This window comes from Oncorhynchus tshawytscha, linkage group LG33, assembly GCF_018296145.1.
Source record: "Oncorhynchus tshawytscha isolate Ot180627B linkage group LG33, Otsh_v2.0, whole genome shotgun sequence".
Classification (NCBI taxonomy): Eukaryota; Metazoa; Chordata; class Actinopteri; order Salmoniformes; family Salmonidae; genus Oncorhynchus; species Oncorhynchus tshawytscha.
Window position 1 is genome coordinate 19,116,929 of NC_056461.1, and position 27,289 is coordinate 19,144,217.

General features: G+C 42.1%; 1 protein-coding gene across 6 annotated transcripts in view; it reads right to left on the bottom strand.

Moving 5' to 3' along the window:
• Nucleotides 1-24,967, bottom strand: part of LOC112230934 (serine/threonine-protein kinase ULK1) — a 48,372-nt gene extending 23,405 nt beyond the window's left edge. For all 6 annotated transcript variants that reach the window (XM_024397347.2, XM_042311031.1, XM_024397346.2 and 3 more), the window contains exons 1-6: nt 24,289-24,967; nt 19,508-19,600; nt 19,374-19,415; nt 7,253-7,285; nt 2,650-2,686; nt 459-632 (exon numbers count right to left, since the gene is read on the bottom strand). In XM_024397347.2, the coding sequence (XP_024253115.1) occupies nt 459-632; nt 2,650-2,686; nt 7,253-7,285; nt 19,374-19,415; nt 19,508-19,600; nt 24,289-24,378 (469 nt within the window). In that variant the 5' untranslated portion in view covers nt 24,379-24,967. The remainder of the gene's footprint in view (nt 1-458; nt 633-2,649; nt 2,687-7,252; nt 7,286-19,373; nt 19,416-19,507; nt 19,601-24,288) is intronic.
• Between the last annotated feature and the right edge of the window lie 2,322 nt (nt 24,968-27,289).

Sequence of the window (27,289 nt, forward strand, 5' to 3'; positions counted from 1 at the left end):
TTCCCCAGATCTGTGCCTCGACACATTTCTGTCTTGGTGCTCTACGGACAATTCCTTTGACCTCATGGCTTGGTTTTTGCTCTGACATAAACTGTCAACTGTGGGACCTTATATATACAGGTGTGTGCCATTCAATTGAATTTACCACAGGTGGACTCCAATCAAGTTGTAAAAACATCAATGACAATCAATGGAAACAGGATACACCGGAGCTCAATTTCGAGTCTCAGGAAAGGGTCTGAATACTTATGTAAATAAGGTATTTGTTTTTTATTTTTAATACATTTGCAAGAAATTCTAAAAACAGTTTTTGCTTTGTCATTATGTGACATGGTGTGTAGATTGATAGATTGTTTTTAAAATGTAATCCATTTTAGAATAAGGCTGTAACGTAACAAAATGTGGAAAAAGTCAAGGGGTCTAAATACTTTCCGAATGCACTGCGCGCACACACACACCTATCTTGATGCAGGTGTTGGTGGAGTGGGACTTGCGTCCTGTGTGGTAGGAAAGCAGGATGTTCTGGGGTTTGAGGTCTCGGTGGATGATATCCTTGACTTGCAGCACCCTCATGGCTCCAGCTATCTGCTGCAGAAACACCCGGATGGTGTCCTCACTCAGGGTGCCCTTGGCTAGGGGAGAAACAGGGTTGGAGGGGTAGGACAGGACAGTCGGTAAAGGAAAATAAAACAAACTATACTAACAGAAACATCAGGCTTGTTCCTGTTCCACGGCAACCTATGAAAACACAGCTTCTCTGAAGCCTGGGACTGTAGTCTAAATAAATAAGCAGCCCAGGGAGACAAGGCCTAAACTTTCTGTGCTAAATTCAGGACCTGGTTGGTTCAACCCACACCCTCATTATCCAATGTTACATTACCCTGGCTTTCATTTTCACTTCGCTAACATACCCTTATTCTGATAGTTTGCCTCATTGCTCTAGGTGACTTTCAATTGACCGAGGCTTTAACCACACAAGCCAGCTCCAGTCATGGTGCGCTCTGAAACCTTCCCCCATTAAGTTTGCCCCACTATGTGCCACAGAGGCCCAAATTAAGGAATGTCTAGCAAGCAATTCTAATGGGAGGGTTGTCCTTGAATTACAGTAGCTACCCCGGCGAAACCCGGACGACGCTGGGCCAATTGTGCGCCGCCCTATAGGACTCCCAATCCCGGCCGGATGTGATATAGCCTGGATTCGAACCAGGCACTGAGATGCAGTGCCTTAGACCGCTGCGCTACTCGGGAGCCCTAAGTATTGCGACAATTTCAACGCAACATGCGACAATTTCAATGATTTTACTGAGTTACAGTTCATATAAGGAAATCAGTCAATTGAAATACATTAATTTATGCCCTAATCTATTGATTTCAGATTACTGGGCAACCTGAGATAGCTGTGGCATTGTGTTGTGTGACAAAACTGCACATTTTAGAATGGCCTTTTATCATCCCCAGCACAAGGTGCACCTGAGTAATGATCATGGTGTTCAATCAGCTTCTTGATATGCCACACCTGTCAGGTGGATGGATTATCTTGGCAAAGGAAAAATACTCAGTAACAGGGAAGTAAACACATTTTCTAGCTAGCTAGCACATAATGTTGTGGTAGCAAGTGAATATGCTAACATTAGATAGTTATTTAAACATTTGGCAATGGGCTGGCACTGGGAGTATGGGATTATGATTATGAGAGTGATTCAAAAGTTTATTCTTCATTTTAATAGGTATTTATCTAGCTGTGGCCATCTGGCTAGTCTCAACAAGGGCTTTCTACAAAATAGCAACATTAGCTCAGCTAGCTAGCCAACACTGGAATCTAGACCATAAACTAAGCAATGCATGCATTGCCAAACACAGACATGCATTGCCAAACAACGCTTCTGCCACCTTATGGTTTGGAGTATTTTAACAAAGCTTTGTGGCTGACGACTTCAAGGTCTTTATTGTGTGAACACAAAAGAGATTGACTGCTGACACTGTTCACAGGTGCTAATTACCCTTGGCTGGCGATTGGTAGACAATCCTGTGTGTGTGTGTGTGTGTCCTGCTTGAGAGATATCTGTTTATCTTGAATGCTAGAAAGTGAAAAAAAGTATTTAATATATTGTATAGATCAAGAAAACCGCCTTGAAAATCACTCATTACAAACATTTAGGACCTTGAGCATTCTCTCCTGTGGCAAACTTATTGGGGGAGGGGTCTACATTAAAGAAAATTATTAGCTAATCACACCCTTTTATTATGTCATTATTTGTAAGATTCCATTGATAATTTGGAGTCTAAATCCAAAGTGTCACTTGGCGTTACTCAATTTAAATGAAAGTAAATAACATTGTGAGTAAAATTATTAATCATATCACTTTACTAAATAATTTTTAAAGGATTTAATGACCTTAGAACATTTGGGGCCTCCGTTTCAGAAAATTCTCACAAACCTAAAATGTCTCATTGGAGTTAGTACTCCTACTGGTGACACAATGTAATCATAATGGAACATATTATTTGAAGACATTGAGCTACCAGATAAGTTGATTTAGAAGACGACAGTTCATTTTTTCTCCAAAATGCCATGCACAAATGCCACCTTAATTCAAGAAAGACCCGAGAGCTTCCCTGGGCGTTTGACCAATGACACAGTCCACTTACAGTGCAGATAGTCCGCCAGGTCCCCACCATTGCAGTACTAGAGAGAGAGGGAGATAAAAAAAATAATGACATTAGGAGACATACAGTGCATTCGGAAAGTATTCAAACCCCTTCACTTTTCCCACATTTTGTTACGTTACAGCCATATTCTAACATTGATTAAAATATTTTTTTTTTACTCATCAATCTACACACAACACCGCATAATGACAAAGCGAAAACAGGTGTATAGACGTTTTTGAAAATGTATTTCAAATAAAAAACTGAAATACCTTATTTACATTAATATTCAGACCCGTTGCTATGAAACTCGAAATTTAGCTCAGGTGCATACTGTTTCCATTGATCATCCTTGAGATGTTTCTACAACTTGGAGTCTACCTGTGGTAAATTCAATTGATTGGACATGATTTGGAAAGGCACACACCGGACTATATACAGTTGAAGTCAGAAGATTATATACACCTAAGCCAAACACATTTAAACCCAGTTTTTCACCATTCCTGACATTTAATCCGAGTAAAAATTCCCTGTCTTGGGTCAGTTAGGGGGCGGCAAGACAGGGAATTTTTACTCGGATTAAATGTCAGGAATGGTGAAAAACTGGCTGACAAGGTACAAATCTGTCGTTCTGCCCCTGAACAGGCAGTTAACCCCCTGTTCCTAGGCCGTCATTGAAAATAAGAATTTGTTCTTAACTGACTTGCATAGTAAAATTAAATTTAAAAAATGAGGATCACCACTTTATTTTAAGAATGTGAAATGTCAGAATAATATTAGAGAAAATTATTTATTTCAGCTTTTATTTCTTTCATCACATTCCCAGTGGGTCAGACGTTTACATACACTCAATTAGTATTTGGTAGCGTTGCCTTTAAATTGTTTAACTTGGATCAAACATTTCAGTAGCCTTCCACAAGCTTCCCACAATAAGTTGGACCACGCAGCCATCAAACCGTTAAGGAAGGAGACACGTTCTGTCTCCTAGAGATGAACATACTTGTGAAGATGCTGGAGGAAACAGGTACAAAAGTATCTATATCCACAGTAAAACGAGTCCAATATCGACATAACCTGAAATGCCGCTCAGCAAGGAAGAAGCCACTGCTCCAAAACCACCATAAAAAAGCCAGACTACGGTTTGCAACTGCACATGGGGACAAAGATCATACTTTTTGGAGAAATGTCCTCTGGTCTGATGAAACAAAAATAGAACTGTTTGGCCATAATGAATTTTCGCCCATTCCTCCTGACAGAGCAGGTGTAACTGAGGCAGGTTTGTCGGCCTCCTTGCTCGCTCATGCTTTTTCAGTTCTGCCCAAAAACTTTCTATGGGATTGAGGTCAGGGCTTTGTGATGGCCACTCCAATACCTTGACTTTGTTGTCCTTAAGCCATTTTGCCACAACATTGGAAGTATGCTTGGGGTCATTGTCCATTTGGAAGACCCACTTGCGACCAGGCTTTAACTTCCTGAGATGTTGCTTCAATATATCCACAGAATTTCCTGCCTCATGATGCAATCTGGGGCGGCAGGGTAGCGTAGTGGTTAGAGCGTTGGACTAGTAACCGGAAGGTTTCAAGTTCAAACCCCCGAGCTGACAAGGTACAAATCTGTTGTTCTGCCCCTGAACAGGCAGTTAACCCACTGTTCCTAGGCCGTCATTGAAAATAAGAATTTGTTCTTAACTGACTTGCCTAGTTAAATAAAGATAAAATAAATCAAATCTATTTCGTGAAGTGCACCAGCCCCTCCTGCAGCAAAGCACCCCCACAACATGATGCTGCCACCCCCGTGCTTCAAGGTTGGGATGGTGTTCTCCGGCTTGCAAGCATCCCCCTTTTTCCTCCAAACATAACGATGGTCATTATGGCCAAACAGTTCTATTTTTGTTTCATCAGACCAGAGGACATTTCTCCAAAAAGTATGATCTTTGTCCCCATGTGCAGTTGCAAACCGTAGTCTGGCTTTTTTATGGTGGTTTTGGAGCAGTGGCTTCTTCCTTGCTGAGCGGCATTTCAGGTTATGTCGATATTGGACTCGTTTTACTGTGGATATAGATACTTTTGTACCTGTTTCCTCCAGCATCTTCACAAGTACGTTCATCTCTAGGAGACAGAACGTGTCTCCTTCCTTAACGGTTTGATGGCTGCGTGGCCCCATGGTGTTTATACTTGCATACTATTGTTTGTACAGATGAACGTGGTACCTTCAGGCATTTGGAAATTGCTCCCAAGGATGAACCAGAATTGTGGAGGTCTACAATTCTTTGAGGTTGTGGCTGATTTATTTTGATTTTCCCATGATGACAAGCAAAAAGGCACGGAGTTTGAAGGTAGGCCATGAAATACATCCACAGGTACACCTCCAATTGACTCAAATGATGTCAATTAGCCCACCAGAAGCTTCTAAAGCCATGACATCCCTTTCTGTAATTTTCCAAGCTGTTTAAAGGCACAGTCAAATTAGTGTATGTACATTTCTGACCCACTGGAATTGTGATACAGTGAATTATAAAGGAAATAATCAGCATGTAAACAATTGTTGGAAAAATTACTTGTGTCTTACACAAAGTAGATGTCCTAACGGATTTGCCAAAACTATAGTTTGTTAACAAGAAATTTGCGGAGTGGTTTAAAAACAAGTTTTAAAGTGTATGTAAACTTCCGACTTCAACTGTAGGTCCCATAGTTGACAGCGCAAGTCAGAGCAAAAACCAAGCCATGAGGTCTAAGGAATTGCCCGAAGAGCTACGAGACAGGATTGTGTTGAGACACAGATCTGGGCAAAGATACCAAAAAACATCTGCAGCATTGAAGGTCCCCAAAGAACACAGTGGCCTCCATCATTCTTAAATGGAAGAAGTTTGGAACCACCAAGACTCTTTCTAGAGCTGGCCGCCAGGCCAAACTGAGCAATCGGGAGAGAAGGGACTTGGTCAGGGAGGTGACCAAGAACCCGATGGTCACTCTGACAGAGCTCCACAGTTCTTCTGTGGAACCTTCAAGAAGGACAACCATCTCTGTAGCACTCTACCAATCAGGCCTTTATGGTAGAGTGACACATCCGGCCGTGATTGGGAGTCCCATAGGGTGGTGCACAATTGGCTCAGCGTCATCCAGGTTTGGCCGGGGTAGGCCGTCACTGTAAATAAGAATTTGTTCTTAACTGACTTGCCTAAAAATATTTGTAAAAAAGACAGAAGCCACTCCTCAGTAAAAGTCCCATGATAGCCCACTTGTAGTTTGCCAAATATGCACTTAAAGGACTCTCAGACCACGAGAAACAAGATTCTCTGGTCTGATGAAACCAAGATTGATTTCTTTGGGCTGAATGCCAAGCGTCACGTCTGGAGGAAACCCGGTACCATCCCTACGGTGAAGCATGGAGGTGGCAGCATCATGCTGTGGGGATGTTCTTCAGTGGCAGGGACTGGGAGACTAGTCAGGATTGAGGGAAAGATGAACGGAGCAAAGTACAGAGAGATCCGTTATGATAACCTGCTCCATATCGCTCAGGACCTCAGACTGGGGCGAAGGTTCATCTTCCAACAGGACAATGACCCTAACCACACAGCCAAGACATCGCAGGAGTGGCTTCGGGACAAGTCTCTGAATGTCCTTGAGTGGTCCAGCCAGAGTCTGGACTTGAACCTGATCAAACATCTCTGGAAAGACCTGAAAAAAGCTGTGCAGCGACGCTCCCCGTCCAACCTGACAGAGCTTGAGAGGATCTGCAGAGAAGAGTGAGAGACACTCCTAAATACAGGGGTGCCAAGCTTGTAGCTTCATACCTTAGAAGACTTGAGGCTGTAATTGCTGCCAAATGTGCTTCAACAAAGTACTGAGTAAAGCTATATTTAAGTTTTTTAAATACATTTTCAAAATTGTCTAAAAACCTGTTTTTGCTTTGTCTTTATGGGGTATTGTGTGTAGATTGATGAGAGAAAAATACAATTTAATACATTTTAGGATAAGGCTGTAACATAACAAAATGTGGAAAAAGTCAAGAGATCTGAAAACTTTCCAAATGCACTGTATATAGCCAGTAGCCTCCCAAACAAGGCCTATCTGAAATATGAAAATAATCAATGAAATCACCAGGTATCCTATTGTTCTGGTAAAGATGCATCCGTAGCAGATTGCTAAACTGTATTTTATATGGAGTATATAAGTGTAGGCCTACTCTGTTTTTGCCAGACAAAACCAGAGAAAATATAACAAGTGCTTTCTGGTCACTAATCTGCATAAGTGCCTTTGCGCGCCAATGCTGATGACTGGTCATTGGTCAACAGTCAAGACACACAACATTTTGGTTCTGAAGCACGTTATGTCTTTGAGACAAGAATTTGGTGCAATACCATAGGCCTATGTTAGTAGCCAAATAGAATAGGCAAAGACATAAATATAAAATAGGTATATGTAGCCTATTAATATATATAGAAAAAAATAAGTATTTATCCCATTCAGCTTCACACTTGCGACCTCTATCAAAACCTTCTTGCGGCCACCGGGATGAGAACCACTGAGTTAGAGCAGGAGTGTATGTGTTGAACCTGACACCAAAACAAGGGCCAAAGACAGAAATGACATAAGTAGCTTACCTCCATGACCAGGTACACAGAACTGGCCGTTTCCTAGAGAGAGAGAAACAAACGCAAGTCAGGGTTGTGGCAGACGACAAGAGAAAAACAACAATACAGGTGTCTGGGGTTTTAGCATGTCAACACTTACAATAGGAATGTTGTGACTGTGTGTTATAGAGCAGGAGGTGTTGAAGGCACATACAAACTTGGGCTCGGTGACATAACTAGATGGTTACCGTTTCCCTGAAGTAGGAGAGGTAAATGAAAAGTGATGACTACTGTGAACAGGGACACTTCGGGAGAAAGATATGTTCAGTTAGAAGTTGATGTTCGTCAAATAAAAGTCTACATCACTGGAACTTATGTTCCCATCTTATTTGAAATCATCCACTATAATGACTACTGACCTTTCAAGTGGTTTGAGCTCAACCCGGAGGTATAGAATTAATGACACTTCGCTACTCGCTAGCCTAAATCTCTGGGTCATCCATGCGGAGTTAACGGAGTTAAGGTATGGGCCATGTCTGCTCGGAAGTCACGGAGGTTAGCGCTGAACAGGAATGGTCAAGAGGCCACAAAACCTCCCCGCTGTGCCGGCTGAAGTGTGAACTATGCTAAAGCTAAAGGGATTGTCTGAGTCTTCACACTCACTCAGCTAAATGTAAAGAGGATCAATATCAGGGTTCTCTACAATCTCATCGCACATCATACTGAGAGCAAGGATTAGGCCACAGAGCCATATCAAGAGCAAACAAGATGGGGGGGGGGTGCATGATAAACAGGAAAATGACACTTTCAGAACTAATAGGCCAGTCGTCGCCCATAGCTACAAGTTGGCACATCAGGCTGAGTCTGCATTACAACTAATTGGATTTTGTGGTGGGGGGACAGCTCGACTTGGCTGACAAAGGCAAAATATTGGATCACCAGGGAGGTTCACTGTTAAAGAGAGGGTACAAGTCTGTTGTCTGAAACCACAACGAATGCTCTTCGAGAGAGCATAAACAAACAGAGTCATAAGCCTGAGTCACACGCCATATTATGCCAACCTCAGAAGCTTGGCTGCTTTTTGCCACTGAAAACAAATGGGCATTACTGAGCCCAAACAACCCTTGTGTCTCTCTCATTTTTACCAACAGCATGTCAGCCATAGCACAGGCCTTACAAAAACAAGACAGTGCAGCCCACTTAAACGCCCTCTTATCAAATAGCAACAGATGACTCTGCTCTTTCTCCCTCTCTAGGTCTCTTTCAACAGCCAATCAGAGCTGAGTAATGGCTCATCCTAGAGTTAACTACTGCAGAGTCAGCGCTTCTGAAGTTGTCTTTTTAGCCATGTTGGTGATTGCAGCCAGCAAGCCAGCCGTCTGGTTTCCATTGTGCTTTGCCAGGCAGGCAGGGCCAGACATACTTGTCTACCCGAGGTGGTTTTGGCTTACTGACCTGGTAACATCTCCTGTTTATGACAACCAGCCTATAAAAGAGCACGAACAGTGTCAGCTGTGTAAAATCATGCAGCGCTCCTCCCCAATGCTACGTGCCGAGAAAAGTGTAGGCCTACATGCCAGCCAGGGAGGTGATAAAACTGCCCTGCTCTAAAATCCTGCAGGGGCTGAGATACTGTACACAAGATAACAGGACATATTAACACTTTAGTGATTGACAGAGCTCACCAACTGGAGTGTAGAGTAGGACAATACACTACCCCTCTAATTGGACCCTTCCAAATAGGTCTCACTCTGTTTGCCCACAAAGTAGGCCTCATGACTTTGGTTAGCTTCCCGTTGCACAACACTGTTACCCTAGCCTAGTTCGTATCCTTGCAAGAGTGTGGGAACTCTGTCCGGCGGGAAAAAATATTGGTAAACTGAAAGTCGTCTGTTCTTTCGACAAATTCATTTTTTCAAATACAGTTCATTTGGAAAATATTCAGACCCCTTCAATTTTTCCGAATTTTGGTACATTATAGCCTTATTCTAAAATGGATTAAACAAAAACAATGTCCTCATCAGTCTACACACATTACGCAATCACTTTTCACAGCTACTGTTTACAGGCCTCCTGGGCCGTATACAGTGTTTCTCACTGAGTTCCCTGAATTCCTATCGGACCTTGTAGTCATGGCAGATAATATTCACATTTTTGTTGACTTTAATATTCACATGGAAAAGTCCACAGACCCACCCCAAAAGGGTTTCGGAGCCATCATAGACTCAGTGGGTTTTGTCCAACATGTTTCTGGACCTACTCACTGCCACAACCATACTCTGGACCTAGTTTCGTCCCATGGAATATTGTGGATCTTAATTAGGGATGCACGATATATCAGAATCGGCCGATATTAGCTAAAAATGCAAACATCGGCCCGATGTCTAGTTTAACGCGGATGTTAAAAACCGATGTCAAAGCATACCTATGTAACGTAGGTACCTGACGTAATGAAGCCACGTAAACTTTTGCGCTACACGTGCAACACAGCATTCCAGCCTTCCACGTCTGCTATGTGGATCAAGCAGTCAACAAGTCGAGCAGTCATTTGAAAGAGTAAGAAGATTTAAGCGACACAACTTAAAGGCGAAATCCATTAAAGCCAAGATAATGGAATTAATTACCCTTGAAGATCAACCGTTCTCTGTCGTGGGTGATTTTGGCTTTCGCCGACTGGTCGAACACCGGTACACACTACCAAGTGCGCTATTTTTCAGATGTTGCCCTAACACAGTAATAGTGTCACTGCCATGAGCTTCACGACATACATACAATGGAACATTGTTTGGGTCTTTGCGTGTCAAAAAAGCTTTAGCTTGGTACCTAGCTACACAGCCTAAAAATAATGACCAGTAGAAACTGCAGTCATTTTCATTATTCTTAGCAATGATTTAGGAATCCTTGTGAGTAAATATTAGCTAGGTTGCCACTTGTTGTTCGCCTATTGAAATGGAACTTCAGTTCATGAAAATAAATAGCTAGCCAGCTATTTAATCCTGTTGCCCAAAGCTAAAGTTATAAGCAGCCAGCTAGCTTCATCTGGCTAGTGAGGCTCGACCGGACTGGGTTATGTGTTGTGTAGTGTTATGTGTAGTGTTAAGGATGGTGCCCGAAGGACATGGCTGACATTTTACATTCTCCCAACCACTTGTGCTATTTTTTTTTCATTGCGTTTTGTGTTACTTATTTTTTAACTTATTGTGTACATAATGTTGCTGCTACCGCCTCTTATGACCGAAAATAACTTCTGGACATCAGAAAAGCGATTACTCACCGCGGACTGGAAAAAACGTTTTCCTTTAACGAGTCTGACGAGAAGGATAGCCTGCTTTCATTGGAACAGGCACAGATCAACGCCTTTTGCGTGAAGAAAAGACGCCGGAAAAGGGTTCGCAGATCGGGCATCCCTCTGAAAATCCGGAGGCGAGCGAGTAAACTCCCACTGCCTTCTTCGTGCTAATGTGCAATCATTGGACAATAAAATGGACGACCTACGACTAAGATTATCTTACCAATGGGACATTAAAAACTGTAACATCTTATGTTTCACCGAGACGCGGCTGAACGAAGATACGGATAATATAGAGCTAGCAGGATTTTCCATGCACCGGCAGAACAGAGACACTACCTCTGGTATGGGGGTGTGTCTTTTTGTCAATAACAGCTGGTGGGCGATGTCTAATCTTAAAGAAGTTTTGAGGTCTTGCTCGCCTGAGGTAGTGTACCTTATAATAAGCTGTAGACAGCACTATCTACCAAGAGAGTTCTCATCTGTATTATTCGTAGCCGTCTACTTACCACCACAAAAGGAAGCTGGCACTAAGACCGTTCTCAACCAACTCTATAAGGCCATAAGCAAAGAAGAAAATGCTCACCCAGAAGCGGTGGTCCAAGTGGCCGGGGACTTTAATACAGGCAAACTTAAATCAGTTTTACCAACTTTTTACCAGCATGTCACATGTGCAACCAAGGAAAATAAATCCTAGACAACCTTTACTCCACACACAGATATGCACACAAAGCTCTCCCCCATCCTCCATTTGGCAAATCTGACCATAATTCTATCCTCCTGATTCCTGCTTACAAGGAAAAACTAAAGCAGAATGTACCAGTGATTCACTCTATACGGAAGTGTCCAGATGATGCGGATGCTACACTACAAGACTGTTTTGCTAGCACAGACTGGAATATGTTCCGGGATTCATCCAATGGCATTAAGGAGTACACCACCTCAGTCACCGGCTTCATCAATAAGTGCATTGGTGACGTCGTCCCTACAGTTACTGTACATACATATCCCAACCAGAAGCTATGGATTACAGGCAACATCCGCATCGAGCTAAAGGCTTGAGCTGCCGCTTTCAAGGAGTGGGAGACTAATCTGGACGTTTATAAGAAATCCCGCTATGCCCTCAGACGAACCATCAAACAAGCAAAGCGTCAATACAGGATTAAGATTGAATCCTACGACACCGGCTCTGATGCACGTCGGATGTGGCAGGGCTTGAAAACTATTACGGACTACAAAGGGAAACCCAGACGCGAGCTGCCCAGTGACACGAGCCTACCAGATGAGCTAAATGCCTTTTATGCTCGCTTTGAGGCAAGCAACACTGAAGCATGCACGAGAGCACCAGTTGTTCTGAATGACAGTGTGATAACCCTCTCGGTAGCAGATGTGAAGAAAACCTTGAAACAGGTCAACATTCACAAAGCCGCTGGGCCAGACGGATTACCAGGACGTGTACTTAAGGCATGCGCAGACCAACTGTCAAGTGTCTTCACTGACATTTTCAACCTCTCCCTGACCGAGTCTGTAATACCTACATGTTTCAAGCAGACCACCATAGTCCCTGTGCCCAAGGAAGCAAAGGTAACCTGCCTAAATGATTACCGCCCCATGGCACTCACGTTGGTAGCCATGAAGTGCTTTGAAAGGCTGGTCATGGCTCACATCAACAGCATCCTCCCGGACACCCTAGACCCTAGACCCACATGACGCTATTTCAATCGCACTCCATACTGCCCTTTCTCACCTGGACAAAAGGAACACTGAGAATGCTGTTCATTGACTACAGATCAGCGTTCAACCCCATAGTGCCCAAATAGCTCATCACTAAGCTAAGGACTCTGGGACTAAACACCTCCCTCTGCAACTGGATCCTGGACTTCCTGATGGGCCACCCTCAGGTGGTAAGAGTAGGCAACAACACTGATCCTTAACACTGGGGCCCCTCATGCATGTGTACTTCGTCCCCTTCTGTACTCCCTGTTCACCCACGACTGCGTGGCCAAACACGACTCCAACATCATCATTAAGTTTGCTGACGACACAACAGTGGTAGGCCTGATCACTGACAACGATGAGACAGCCTATAGGGAGGAGGTCAGAGAACTGGCAGTGTGGTGCCAGGACAATAACCTCTCCCTCAATGTGAGCAATACAAAGGAGCTGATCATGGACCACAGGAAAAGGTGGGCCGAACAGACACCCATTAACATCGACAGGGCTGTATTGGAGCGGGCCGAGAGTTTCAAGTTCCTTGGTGTCCACATCACCAACGAACTACTATGGTCCAAACATACCAAGACAGTCATGAAGAGGGCACGACAAAACCTTTTCCCCCTCAGGAGACTGAAAAGATTTGGCATGGGTCACCATATCCTCAAAAAGTTCTACAGCTGCACCAACGAGAGTCTCCTGACCGGTTGTATCACCACCTGGTATGGCAACTGCTCGGCATCTGGCCGTAAGGCACTATAGAGGGTAGTGCGAACGGCCCAATACATCATTGGGGCCAAGCTTCCTGCCATCCAGGACCTATATAATAGGTGGTGTCAGAGGAAAGCCCATAAAATTGTCAGAGACTCCAGTCACCCAAGTTATAGACGGTTTTCTCTGCTACCGCATGGCAAGCGGTACCGGAGCGCCAAGTATATGACCAAAAGGCTCCTCAACAGCTTCTACCCCAAGCCATAAGACTGCTGAACAATTCATAAAATCGCCACCGGACAATTTACATTTACATTATTTTCTTCTTCTTGAACTGCACTGTTGGTTAAGGCCTTGTAAGTAAGCATTTCACGGTAAAGTCTACACTTGTTGTATTCGGTGCATGTCACAAATCAATCAAATGTATTTATAAAGCCCCTCTTACATCAGCTGATGTCACAAAGTGCTGTACAGAAACCCAGCCTAAAACCCAAAACAGCAAGCAATGCAGGTATAGAAGCACAGTGGCTAGGAAAAACTCCCTAGAGGCCAGAACCTAGGAAGAAACCTAGAGAGGAACCACCCCCCTATGAGGGGTGGCCAGTCCTCTTCTGGCTGTGCCGGGTAGAGATAACAGAACAGGAAAATATTGGATATTGGTTTTGGCCAAAAATGTAATGTCGGTGCATCACTAATCTTAATATTTTTCCTCATAATCCTGGACTATCGGACCACCTTTTTATTACATTTGCTATCGCAACAAATAATCTGCTCAGGCCCCAACCAAGGATCCTCAAAAGCCATGCTATAAATTCCCAGACAACCCAAAGATTCCTAGATGCCCTTCCAGACTTCCTCCACCTACCCAAGGACGTCAGAGTACAACAATCGGTTAACCACCTGAGGAACTAAATCTAACCTTGCGTAATACCCTAGATGCAGTCGCACCCCCAAAAAACTAAACATTTGTCATAAGAAACTAGCTCGATGGTATACAGAAAATACCTGAGCCCTGAATTAAGCTTACAGAAATTTGAAACGGAAATGGCGCTACATCAAACTGGAAGTCTTCCAATTAGCTTGGAAAAAGACAGTACCGTGCAGTATCAAAGAGTCCTCACTGCTACTCGGTCATCCTATTTTTCCAACTTGAGGAGAATAATCACAATCCAAAATGTATTTTTGATACTGTCGCAAAGCTAACTAAAAAGCAGCATTCCCCAAGAGAGGATGGCTTTCACTTCAGCAGTGATAAATTCATGAACTTCTTTGACGAAAAGATGATCATTAAGAAAGCAAATTACGGACTCCTCTTTAAAAGTGGCAGAAATAAAGCCGCTCTTGAAAAACCCAAAGCTTGACCCAGAAAATATAAAAAACTATCGGCCTATATCGAATCTTCCATTCATCTCAACATTTTTAGAAAAGGCTGTTGCGCTGCAACTCACTGCCTTCTTGAAGACAAACAATGTATACGAAATGCTTCAGTCTGGTTTTAGACCCCATCATAGCACTGAGACTGCACTTGTGAAGGTGGTAAATGATCTTTTAATGGCATCAGACCGAGGCTCTGCATCTGTCCTCGTGCTCCTAGACCTTAGTGCTGCTTTTGATACCATCGATCACCACATTCTTTTGGAGAGATTGGAAACCCAAATTGGTCTACACGGACAAGTTCTGGCCTGGTTTAGATCTTATCTGTCGGAACGATATCAGTTTGTCTCTGTGAATGGTTTGTCCTCTGACAAATCAACTGTAAATTTCGGTGTTCCTCAAGGTTCCGTTTTAGGACCACTATTGTTTTCACTATATATTTTACCTCTTGGGGATGTCATTCGAAAACATAATGTTAACTTTCACTGCTATGCGGATGACACACAGCTGTACATTTCAATGAAACATGGTGAAGCCCCAAAATTGCCCTCGCTAGAAGCATGTGGTTCAGACATAAAGAAGTGGATGGCTGCAAACTTTCTACTTTTAAATTCGGACAAAACAGAGATGCTTGTTCTAGGTCCCAGGAAACAAAGAGATCTTCTGTTGAATCTGACAATTAATCTTAATGGATGTACAGTCGTCTCAAATAAAACTGTGAAGGACCTCGGCGTTACTCTGGACCCTGATCTCTCTTTTGAAGAACATATCAAGACCATTTCAAGGACAGCTTTTTTCCATCTACGTAACATTGCAAAAATCAGAAACTTTCTGTCCAAAAATGATGCAGAAAGATTTATCCATGCTTTTGTCACTTCTAGGTTAGACTACTGCAATGCTCTACTTTCCGGGACTGGGATTCTCTGCCTCTAACCCTATTACAGGGGCTGAGTCACTGGCTTACTGGGGCTCTCTCATGCCGTCCCTGGAAGGGGTGCATCACCTGAGTGGGTTGATTCACTGATGTGGTCATCCTGTCTGGGTTGGCGCCCCCCCTTGGGTTGTGCCATGGCGGAGATCTTTGTGGTATATACTCAGCCTTGTCTCAGGATGGTAAGTTGGTGGTTGAAGATATCCCTCTAGTGGTGTGGGGGCTGTGCTTTGGCAGAGTGGGTGGGGTTATATCCTTCCTGTTTGGCCCTGTCCAGGGGTGTCCTCAGATGGGGCCACAGTGTCTCCTGACCCCTCCTGTCTCAGCCTCCAGTATTTATGCTGCAGTAGTTTATGTGTCGGGGGGCTAGGGTCAGTTTGTTATATCTGGAGTACTTCTCCTGTCCTATTCGGTGTCCTGTGTGAATTTAAGTGTGCTTTCTCTAATTCTCTCTTTCCTTCTCTCTCTCGGAGGACCTGAGACCTAGGACCATGCCCCGGGAGTACCTGACATGATGACTCCTTGCTGTCCCCAGTCCACCTGGCCGTGCTGCTGCTCCAGTTTCAACTGTTCTGCCTTATTATTATTATTCGACCATGCTGGTCATTTATGAACATTTGAACAACTTGGCCATGTTCTGTTATAATCTCCACCCGGCACAGCCAGAAGAGGACTGGCCACCCCACATAGCCTGGTTCCTCTCTAGGTTTCTTCCTAGGTTTTGGCCTTTCTAGGGAGTTTTTCCTAGCCACCGTGCTTCTACACCTGCATTGCTTGCTGTTTGGGGTTTTAGGCTGGGTTTCTGTACAGCACTTTGAGATATCAGCTGATGTACGAAGGGCTATATCCTACCTGGTTGGCCGCGTCCGGGGGTATCATCGGATGGTGGCAGTGTCTCCTGACCCCTCATGTCTCAGCCTCTAGTAACTATGCTGCAATAGTTTGTGTCAGGGAGCTAGGTAATGGAACCCTGACCTGTTCACCGGACGTGCGACCTTGTCCCAGACCTGCTGTTTTCAACTCTCTCTCTCTACCGTACCTGCTGTCTCTAACTCTGAATGATCGGCTATGAAAAGCCAACTGACATTTACTTCTGGGTTGCTGGCCTGTTGCACCCTCTACAACCACTGCAATTTTTATTATTTGACCCTGTTAGTCGTCTATGAACGTTTGAACATCTTGGCCATGTAATGTTATAATCTCCTCCTGGCACAGACAAAAGAGGACTGGCCACCCATCAGAGCCTGGTTCCTCTCTAGGTTATTTCCTAGGTTCCTGCATTTCTTTGGAGTTTTTCACTTTGTGACATTGGCTGATGTAAAAGGGATTTATAAATACATTTGAATGATTGATTATCCCATAATTACAAAGCGAAAATGGTTTTTTGGACATTGTTGCTAATTTATACAAAATAAAAACAGAAAAATATTATTTCCCTAAGTATTCAGACCCTTTGCTATGTGACTCGAAATTGAGCTCAGGTGCATCCTGTTTCCATTGATCTTCCTTGATGGTTCTACAACATGATTGGACTCCACCGGTGGTAAAGTCAATTGATTGGACATTTTATTTGACCTTTATTTAACTAGGCAAGTCAGTTAAGAAGAAATACTTATTTTCAATGATGGCCTAGGAACAGTGGGTTAATAACTGCCTTGTTCAGGGGCAGAACGAGAGATTTTTTACCTTGTCAGCTCTGGGATTCGATCTTGCAACTTTTCGGTTACTAGTCCAACGCTCTAACTACTAGGCTACCCTGCCGCCCCACATAATGATTTGGAAAGGCACACACCGGTCCACATAAGGTCCCACAGTTGACAGTGCATGTCAGAGCAAAAACTAAAACAATTATGCAATTATGCATTGAAGGTACCCAAGAACAGTGGCCTCCATCTTTCTTAAATGGAAGAAGTTTGGAACCACCAAGACTCCTAGAACTAGAACTGGCCGCCCAGTTAAACTGAGCAATCGGGTGAGAAGGGCCTTGGTCAGAGAGGAGATCAAGAACCCAATGGTCATTCTGACAGAGCTCCAGAGTTCATCTGTGGAGATGGGAGAACCTTCCAGAAGGACAACCATCTCTATAGCACTCCACCAATCAGGCCTTTATGGTAGAGTGGCCAGACGGAAGCCACTCCACAGTAAAAGGCACATGACAGCCCGCTTGGAGTTTGCCAAAATGAACCTAAAGGACTCTCAGACCATGAGTAACAAGATTATCTGGTCTGATGAAACCAAGATTGAACACTTTGGCCTTAAAGCCAAGTCAATCAATCAATTTAATCACATTTATTTATAAAGACCTTCTTATATCAGCTGATGTCACAAAGTGCTGTACAGAAACCCAGCCTAAAACCCCAAACAGCAAGCAATGCATGAGTCATGTCTAGAGGAAACCAGGCACTGCTCATCACATGGCCAAAACCATCTCTTAGGTGAAGCATGGTGGAGGCAGCATCATGCGGTGGGGATGTTTTTCAGTGGGAGACTAGTCAGGATTGAGGTAAAGATGAACGGAGCAAAGTACAGAGATATCCTTGATGAAAACCTGCTCCAGAGCGCTCAGGACCTCAGACTGGAGGATCACCTTCCAACAGGACAATGACCCTAACCACACAGCCAAGACATCGCAGGAGTGGCTTTGGGACAAGTCTCTGAATGTCCTTGAGTGGCACAGCCAGAGCCCGGACTTGAACCCGATCTAACCTCTATGGAGACCTGAAAATAGCTGTGCAGCAACGCTCCCCATCCAACTTGACAGAGCTTGAGAGGATCTGCAGAGAATAATGGGAGAAACTCCCCAAATACAGTTGTACAAAGCTTGTAGCGTCATACCCAAGAAGACTCGAGGCTGTAATCGCTGCCAAAGGTGCTTCAACAAAGTACTGAGTAAAGGGTCTGAATACTTATGTAAATGTGATATTTATATTTTTTTTATATTTTTAATCCATTAAACATTTCTAAAAACTTGTTTTTGCCTTGTCATTATGGAGTATTGTGTGTAGATTTATGAGAAAAAAAACAATTCAATACATTTTTGAATAAGGCTGTAACCTATCAAAATGTGGAAAAAGTCAAGGGGTGTGAATACTTTCCGAAGGCACTGTGTATCCATAAAAACTATGCCAGCTGATTCATGATTTCAACTGGCTAGGAAACGCTGCCTGCCTCATCCCGACAAGTTCATTACCACGGGACAGCTGGAGATCGAATTTGAATATTGAAACAATGTTGCAAATGTCGGAGAGACAGACAACAAGGTTTATACAAACATCCGCTGTTGAAAATGAAATGTTAGTCTAAAAGAAATGTGAGATAAGACACCGGCTGGAATGTGGTTTTAACCAATTCAGGATTAGTGCCACCTGTCGTATAATGATTGATAAATGAATTGTACAGAGAAGCTCAGTACAGAACAACAAACTTGTGTAACCAGCAAGTAATGCAACAAAGATAACATGAAACAAAAGTGGGTAAAAATATGCATTTCACCCCTCCCCCCCTGCAAAAAAATGAATAGATAGCCTATCTTCAATTTATGTGACAAAACAAGCCATGTATAATGTAGAGAATCATTGCACCATATAAACAGCTGTGAAATATATGTTCAATAACCCAAAATATTGTATTTTCAGCTGTTTGAAGCTGGTGTAATAAAATTAAAGTAAAAGAAGCCAAAATTAAACTTAAGACCAGGAAGCATATAAATAGGCACATATAACAAATCTACCACTTCAGACTTGGTTTCAATGAGAATGACAGATCTATAACTCACATGTGTGAATTTGGTCAGGCTGTCCAAAAAATTACATGTTGTTGCTTCCAAATTGACATTCAAATTTGAGTTATAGAGTTGTCATTCTCATCAAGTCTAAGAAGGGGTAGATATGTTCTATGTGCGCTATTTCTATGCCTCCAGTTCTCAAGTTTTGGTTTTGTACATCTGCTTCAAACAGCTGAAAATACAATATGTTTGGTTATTGACAATGTCTTTCACAGCAGTTTAGATGGTACAATAATTCTCTACACTTGTCACAAACTGAAATTAGGCAAACTATTAGAATTTTTGCAACCATGATATGGTGGAGCGATTTCAGCATATTGCACCTTTAAGGATTTGGCTTAATACATACCTGAAAGTCATGTAATGCAACAATGTTCTCATGTTTTAGTTCCTGGGGAAAATAAATGGGAAATGCAAGTTTACAGCTATTCAAATTGAAAGTCTTACTGTATACACTATCGATAATAAAACTGGTTGTCTTACCTTAAGTATCTTGATCTCTTTTCCCAAAAGGGTCTGAGATTTTGCCAAGTTTTTCTTATTTATGCATTTCACAGCCACCTCCCAGTCGTGTTTCTATAGACAAACAAAAATAATTATGAAAAATTATAATACACATTTTTCCTAATGTTTTCTGGGTGCATGTAATGCCGTTTAATGAATGCTTATCGGTAAAAAGCATGGAACATAAGGAAGTGGAAAGGTAGCCTACTATAAAGCCTTATGCGTGCTTTGGTTCGGCTGGTGGCTAGGAAAACCGAATGAGCATGACTTACATACTCCCTTAAAAGACCTTTGTTTGAAAAATGAGAAAAAAAGCAGGAATAGTACTGTGTCATTCTTGAGACATCGTAGCCAGTATACACTTCCTCAAAATAGTCTGAATCAATCTAAGATAACTCAAGAAATGTCATTCATTTGGACTTTTTTTTGCAGAGGAGCTCTTAGTCACGCAATTTTACATCTAACATCTTTGGTGCAGTATATCTCAAGTGAAAAAAAAAACGTGCGTGAAAACTATTTGTCTCTCGTTGTATGATAACAAACAGTTCATTGAATAATCCCTAATGTTGACCAATCACCAACGAAGGGGCATAGACTTCGGTTACAGACTTTGGCTTACCTCTGTGAAAAAATGTGTGCACGAACAGCCGAAAAAAACCCATGCTGAAGACCAAAACTTCCCAAAATGTCATTGGCGTCATAATATATGCAAACTGTTCCAGATGAAAAGCAAAGCATGCAGACGCCTTAAGACATGGGCTGCGGTCCAAACACTTAAAGACACACCCTCGTCCACTTACCCTTGCCTTATGCCCTTGGGGGGATCCCCCTCGCCATCTTGGAGGGTGGTCCAAATGATTAGCCAAGCAAGGAAAGTTTGCAACGTAAGCCCCTCAGCCCTCGTTTTTAGTCGGCTTTGCGAGTGAACAATTATGTACACTCCGGGGCCTGAAACTCCCCCATAATTTGCGACGATTGCACATCCGCTAAGAAAAGTCAGCAAAAAGTTCAAAACAAGATCGATGGAGAAGTCAACATACAAGTTTAAGTAAAAACGAATGCAAATAAGTTAGAAATGTTGCTACTATGCTACTTTGTTTGGTTATCTTTTGGAAATTGCAGAAAGAAAACATTTTTCATCAGAAGATCCAGCTAGGCAGGCTAACGTTAGTTAGTTAATTAATTTGCTAGCTATAATACAGTAGGCATATATTAATAATTACATATTCAATAAGTAGACATGCACTCATAATTGACTGTAGCAAAGCACCCACAAGCTATTGGTGGCTGAAAACACAATCATCGTGGGACGAACGAGTGAAGAATTTCCAGCCAAAGGTTGTCCAATTTCCAGCCAAGTGTATACTCGTTAGACGTCATGATACGTCATCAGAAGTGTCCCCTTAATTGAGGGCTGAGGGGATAGGGTGTGTCTTAAGTGTTTGGACCACACCCATGGTAACAATCGATGTTCCTTCTAAGCTGCGCTCCTGCGCGGCACAGCTCCCTGGGACAGCCCACAGAAATATCAGCCAAGGCATTCCTAGTCAATCTGCAAACATTTCTGTAAAAAAAAACTAACAATAAAACCTTGTGTTCCTACTTTAATTTTTTGGTCTCGGCTGTTGACTTTAGGTGCAATCGATTCAGCTGCCCTGCATGCAGGGTAGGAGAACTGTTTCCATTTTTAACCATTTCATGTGTCTGAGGGTACAAACTCTGCCTTCCCGGTGGGTCCAGAGAGCAAATCAAGTGCCCCATTAGGTCTACTGCTGGCCAATCGGATGGCTCAGATTACCGTGTCCGAGGTAACGTAGCAGGCATAAAAGAAAGCTACAGCAAAGTTGATAGTGTGAGATTTCAAAATGTATAAAAGCATGACTAATGAAAGACAGTCAACAAATACAGCAAAGAGATGCTATTTTAATGAGTAAGTTCATATTTAAAGTTCTTACTCAGCACTGTCAACACTTTGTAGGCTATTCAACACTTGTATAAGCCATAAAATGCACGTTCTTCCTATTTCCACTGAGCGCTACAACAAGCACTGCAGCAGTAATGAATGAGTAGGAAAGTGGATCTGTAGGCTTGCATTGTTATTATTATTAGCGGCTTGGGTCATTTTTAATATTGTGGAATATTTCACTTTCTCTGTTCATAGGAGTAACAAAGATAATTTGTGCATGAGGCAGAAATAATGTGGTGCGACTCGAGTTTGGCCATCAGCTGGAAGACAGTGTCCTTTTTTGGTCAGTGTCAGTGGAGCAAAGGGAGAGCGGAGGGGTGTTGAGAGGCGGGCCCTCAGATGCAGGCACCATCAGCCCAGTAAAATAAAAATAAAAAGTACATTATTTAAATGTATTCTCACTTAGCTGTGCTTCACAAGTAATACAACAACAGATATATTACAGGTGTGATCATTTTGCCAACCTCAAATGTTGAAACATATATTTTTAATGGCCCAAACAACAATGCAATTCAAGCAAAGCCAATATGCAGGCACACCTGTCAATTGAAATGCATTCCAGGTGACTACCTCATGATGCTGGTTGAGAGAATGCCAAGTGTGCAAAGCTGTCATATGTGTTATTTCATAGTTTTGATGTCTTCACTATTATTCTACAATGTAGAAAAGGTAAAAATAAAGAAAAACCCTTGAATGAGTAGGTTTGTCCAAACTTTTGACCGGTACTGTATATTATTTAGTATATGTAAAGACATCAAGAATAGTCCGATGGGTGACAAAATTAGCCTATAGCTTGTGAATAATGCCCAGATTGTGTGTAGTAATGCAAGTAAAGCATTCCTTTTCTAATCATAGCCGCACTCCTCATGTAGTCTAGCCAATAGGCATATATGTTTTGATGAGGTTTGCATCACAACTAAAGTGGCCAAATAACTTCTTAAACTTAAGCACATTAAATCAGCTTTACAACAGGTTTAGAGCCTAACTGGCATACATACACAGCATGTGAGTTTTACGTTTGGGAAAGATCATTTTCACCATAAAAATGCACCTTTAGAATAAAAGCATTACATACATAAATCACATTGTGGAACATTTGCATTTATAGCCTACTGCCATGTGAGCATTTCTGCATAATGTGAAGAAATAGCCTAATAGTTTATCAATATTTTAAGCTAAATGTTCTGATCTGTGTCAGCCTCACAAAAAGTTGATGCTAGTGGTTGAATTCATTTGGGATCTATCCCACAACTATCCCAGACTGTTTGGAATTTCTTTCTCGCACAGAATATAATAGCTAAACGTTTGTACTATGGGGAATAGTGGATGGACATAGCCTAGTGCTTTAGTTAGGCCTACTCATCTTGTTGGCTGACGAAAATGAAATGTGGACAGTTCTTCCAATATCTTCAATATGCGCCTCGTCCCTGATGTGTCAGTCTTTACTTGTAGCCTATGAGAAAGACCCAATCAAGTGAAGGAGAGCCATTTGAGTGAGAGGAGCTTTGGAGCACGCAGCAGGGAATTATCATTATTATGTTCAGCCCAAGGTCACAACGGCCACTGGCTGCAAAAGGCATGGATGTTTTTTAGGGGACATTAAGGCCACACAAAGAGGATGCCGCCAGGGAATTTGAGGCATTATCAAGTGTTTGTCAAGTTATGAATGAGAGAATGAAAAAGTCTCATGGAATGTAGGCCTACATTGAACACCACACATTGGCTGCTACTGTAGGCTGAATGACAGAACAGCTATTGCCATGTTAAATTGTTATTGAATGCATTTTCTCCATTGTTTTTGATGGTAGGCCACTCTGATCAAATAGCCACAGTAGTCTACATGGCCACTGTTAAAACTGTAACTTAAAGTAGGTACAGCCTCAGTGTTTACAGTAAATGCACACTGGAATTTGCACAGAATTTTCACAACTTTCAAGCAGACTTGAAATTTGCTCAGTGCTGAATTTTTTTGAGGGAACATTGGTAACAACTTGGGCTGGGAATTGGCAGGGATTCGATACTGTGATTTTATTGCGATTTGATGTTCCAAACATATTGCGCACCATATATCTGCTGTAGAGGGACAGGAGAGAGCCATGCGAAAACACGTTTTTATAAGTCATGGAAATAAGAAAATTGCCTCCCTATTAAAAAGAATATGGAGAACAAGCTATGAATTAAACAAAATACTGGTACAGGTGCAGCCAACTAGCGCTAAAATAATCTGGCGATATAGTCAAAACGATACAATATCATTAAAAAAAATATATCCCAATCTGTAACTGTATCTCCCCCCATCACTAGTAACAACATACAGTGGAATGAATAAGGTAGGCCTGCCTGGCTTTCCATTTTCCCCATGGGACCAGAATTCTCCCTCCTCAGCATAAAGTGTGTTGTTGTTGGACAAACATGTCTCAACATGCCATTGTGATCAATGGTCAAGTTTGGACTTTTGAAATAGACAAAAGCCCCCCCAACATATAATTATAATAGGCTAGATGTTCGACCATCCCCATCACAAACACACCCACCAAAACTGTGAAAGGCAAATATTGTAATTTAGGTTCATAATTCACTTGTAATAAATGATTACTCATATTTCATCTGCAAATGGCTGTTCATATTTTTCATCCTCAAACCCGATGATTGCATCTTTCAGCTGCCATGTCCAAATTAAGGTCGTACGACAGCATACAATGATAACAATGCAGACGCAACTATTTCATTTGGATAATAACTACATTTACACAATCTAGATTGACACAATGACACTGCCACATCGTTCCCTCACCTCTCTATTCCTGCCTTTGAACACCACCGCAAATGCACCGTGTCCTATCAAGTCCTTCCTGCTGAACTCGAATTTCCCCACGGTCTCCATCGCTCCAGAACCTCGGGGTTTTATTTTGAAGTAAAATTACAAGCGTTGCACGGTCGCATATCTCCTCTCTCTGAAGTCCCTTTCTCCTCCGTGAAGTCGGGGCAGCAGGAAAGTTCACCCCGTCTTTCAATTGTCATGAACTGCCTTCTTAAGAAAGAACGACTTTCTTCTCTCATGTTTAGGTAACGAATGGAAAGGAGTCAGCCTCCTTTTAACAATATGCGAGTCCCATGTTTTTTTGTTTTGGTAGCTAGCTAGCTTACACAACTGACGCAGTGTTTACAAAGACACAATGCCCCAATGTAAGCTAGCTAGCTGCTTGCAAAACATATCCACCTTAAAAACAGAAGGCACGCCTGGGTGTTTTTGTTGGTATACAGAGGATATCGTTGGCTCCGTTGCAACCCGTTCAATAATGTGTTTTAATTTGTTCCAACGCAAGTCCATAACATTTATGCAAGCGGCATCTCGTAATATTTTCAATGGGCTAATAGTTCCCCCCCAGAGGAACCCTCGTATCGATTATGGTCTCAACAAGGTTAGTGCACGCCTTCAGTTGTTCTCTAAGTCCAGCAATTTTGCGCACGCGCACAGAGCTACAGCTGTATTTTCTTTTACGTCAAACTAGGGTGGTGTCACATCAAGTGTGCTGTTGTTTTTGTTTGCCCACTTTTCTGCATGCAACCACCTAGACTAGATATATTACCTGGACAGCAAAGTAAAGAACAGTAACCTAACCTATAATAATTGTCTGACATCAACAGAAATTGCCTGCTATCTTTGATAGCATAACTGATGTAGAGTGTTATTATGGCCCAAGCACAAATTGTATGGAATCTTTTATAGCCTCTACACATTTTTGGTGAAGTGAAATAACATGATGTGTGTTTTTATGATGTTCTCATAAGAACAGGTATGGGCTGAGTCAATAATTAACTGTCTTTAGTTAAAACCAAGTTTACATCTCTCTACTGGCACCATGTGTTATAAATCAGTGTCGCATGAGGGTCATGCAAGTGGCAGATCAGACACAACACTATTTTTTGGGGTCATTTAGCAGACACTTACAAGGAGCAATTGGGGTTAAAGGGCCTTGCTCAAAAGCCTGGTCTCATAGACTAGATGTATTACATGTAAATCCGGGATGCTAAAATTAGTATGATATGTTACACAAGACAGAAGGTTACTTAAGGCAAAAATGAAAGGAGGGTGGTTGGTCAAGCTGGATGAGTGTGCATATAATGTGAACATACAGCAACAGGTTAAGGTTAGGGTTAGGTAAAAGGGTTAGGGTAAGGGTTAGCTAACATGCTAAGAAGTTGCAAAGTAGTAAGTAGTTGCAACGTTACTAATTAGATAACATTGTCTGTAATAAGATTTTAATATGCAACCTTTGGATTGCTAGAAGTTGCAAACGATGCGTGTTTGAATCTCATCAAGGACAATTTTAGCTAGTTAGCAACTACTCACTACTTTATAGCTACTTTGCAACTACATAGAATGTTGGCTAACCCTAATCCTAACCCTTTTAGCTAACCCTTCTCTTAACCTTAGCCCTTTAACCTAACTCCTAACCTTTAACCCTAACGCCTAGCTAATGTTAGCCAGCTAGCTAATGTTAGCGTTGGCCACCTAGCGCAACAAATCATATGTTTAGCAAATTCGTAACATATTGTACGTTTTGCAAACATTGTGTGAATTGTAAAACATTACATAGCATACACAATGGATATCCACAAATTAATACTAAATGGAGTGTTCGGATTTATGTACAGAATAACCCAAAATCCTCTGAGACCAGGTTGTGCCAGTTTGGGGATTCAAACCAGTGACCTTTCGGTTACTGGCCCAATGCTCCTAACCGCTAGACTACCTGACACATCTCCCACATTGTCTGTGCGCGTGTGCATGTGAATTATGCCTAATCATTATAGTTTATAATATGAATATTGAATTAGAACATGTAAGAAAGGGCCATTACTATGAATACTAGCTGCATGCCTATTAAAATAGAACTATGTGTTGTCCTGAGTGTTCTATCATGGCTACAAAACATGTAGGCTAATAATGAGGTTTGACACCACAATAGAATAGAATATAATAGAATGTGAGAATATAATGTTGTCTACTCTGCAGTAGATTGGGCAGTGTTTCTAATTCGAGGGACAAACTGACTAACAGACAGTATTTCAATTCGATGCAATGTACAGTATTTTCCCTTGAAGGAATTTTTAGAAGCCAATACAGACTAAAATAACATAGAGGGCAGGACATAGAGAACAAAACATCAAGAACAGCGGCTTACAGCAGATAAGGTTAGCTCATGTTGATATTGTTTGCCATTCTTTTAAAAACATTGTTTTTTTTCAAACACCAGATAGTACAACCAACTGGGCACAGATGTCAATTCACTGTCTATTCCATGTTGGTTCAACCAGTGGAAGCAACGTTGATTCAACCAGTGTGTGCCCAGTGGAAACCACTTATGAGACAAATAATGTATTGGTTAAGAATCTTTATTTTGTCCATAAAAAAATCAAAAGGCTAGGCTACTTATTATGGGTGCTTAGAGGACACAGTCAAAATCTACCTACAACATGACGCATTACAGTAACCTAATGTCCTGAAATGAGTTTCCTACTGTCAATCTTAACCAAATTGACATCTCAGCACAGCAAGTTGGATGTGCGATTCAACGCATACAGTACAAGAGTGAAGAAAAGATAAGCTACTAAATGGAATGTGGAAACATTTTGAGTTGAATGAGCTCAATTACAGTGTGGTTATTAATGAAGATAATGATCTAGGCCTAATTATCTAGTTCAGGCTTCTACTAAATTATCTCATTAGCCTGTCTTGTCATTTTTTATTCGTTTCATAGGCACATTTGTGTAAAAGTATCAACATGGTC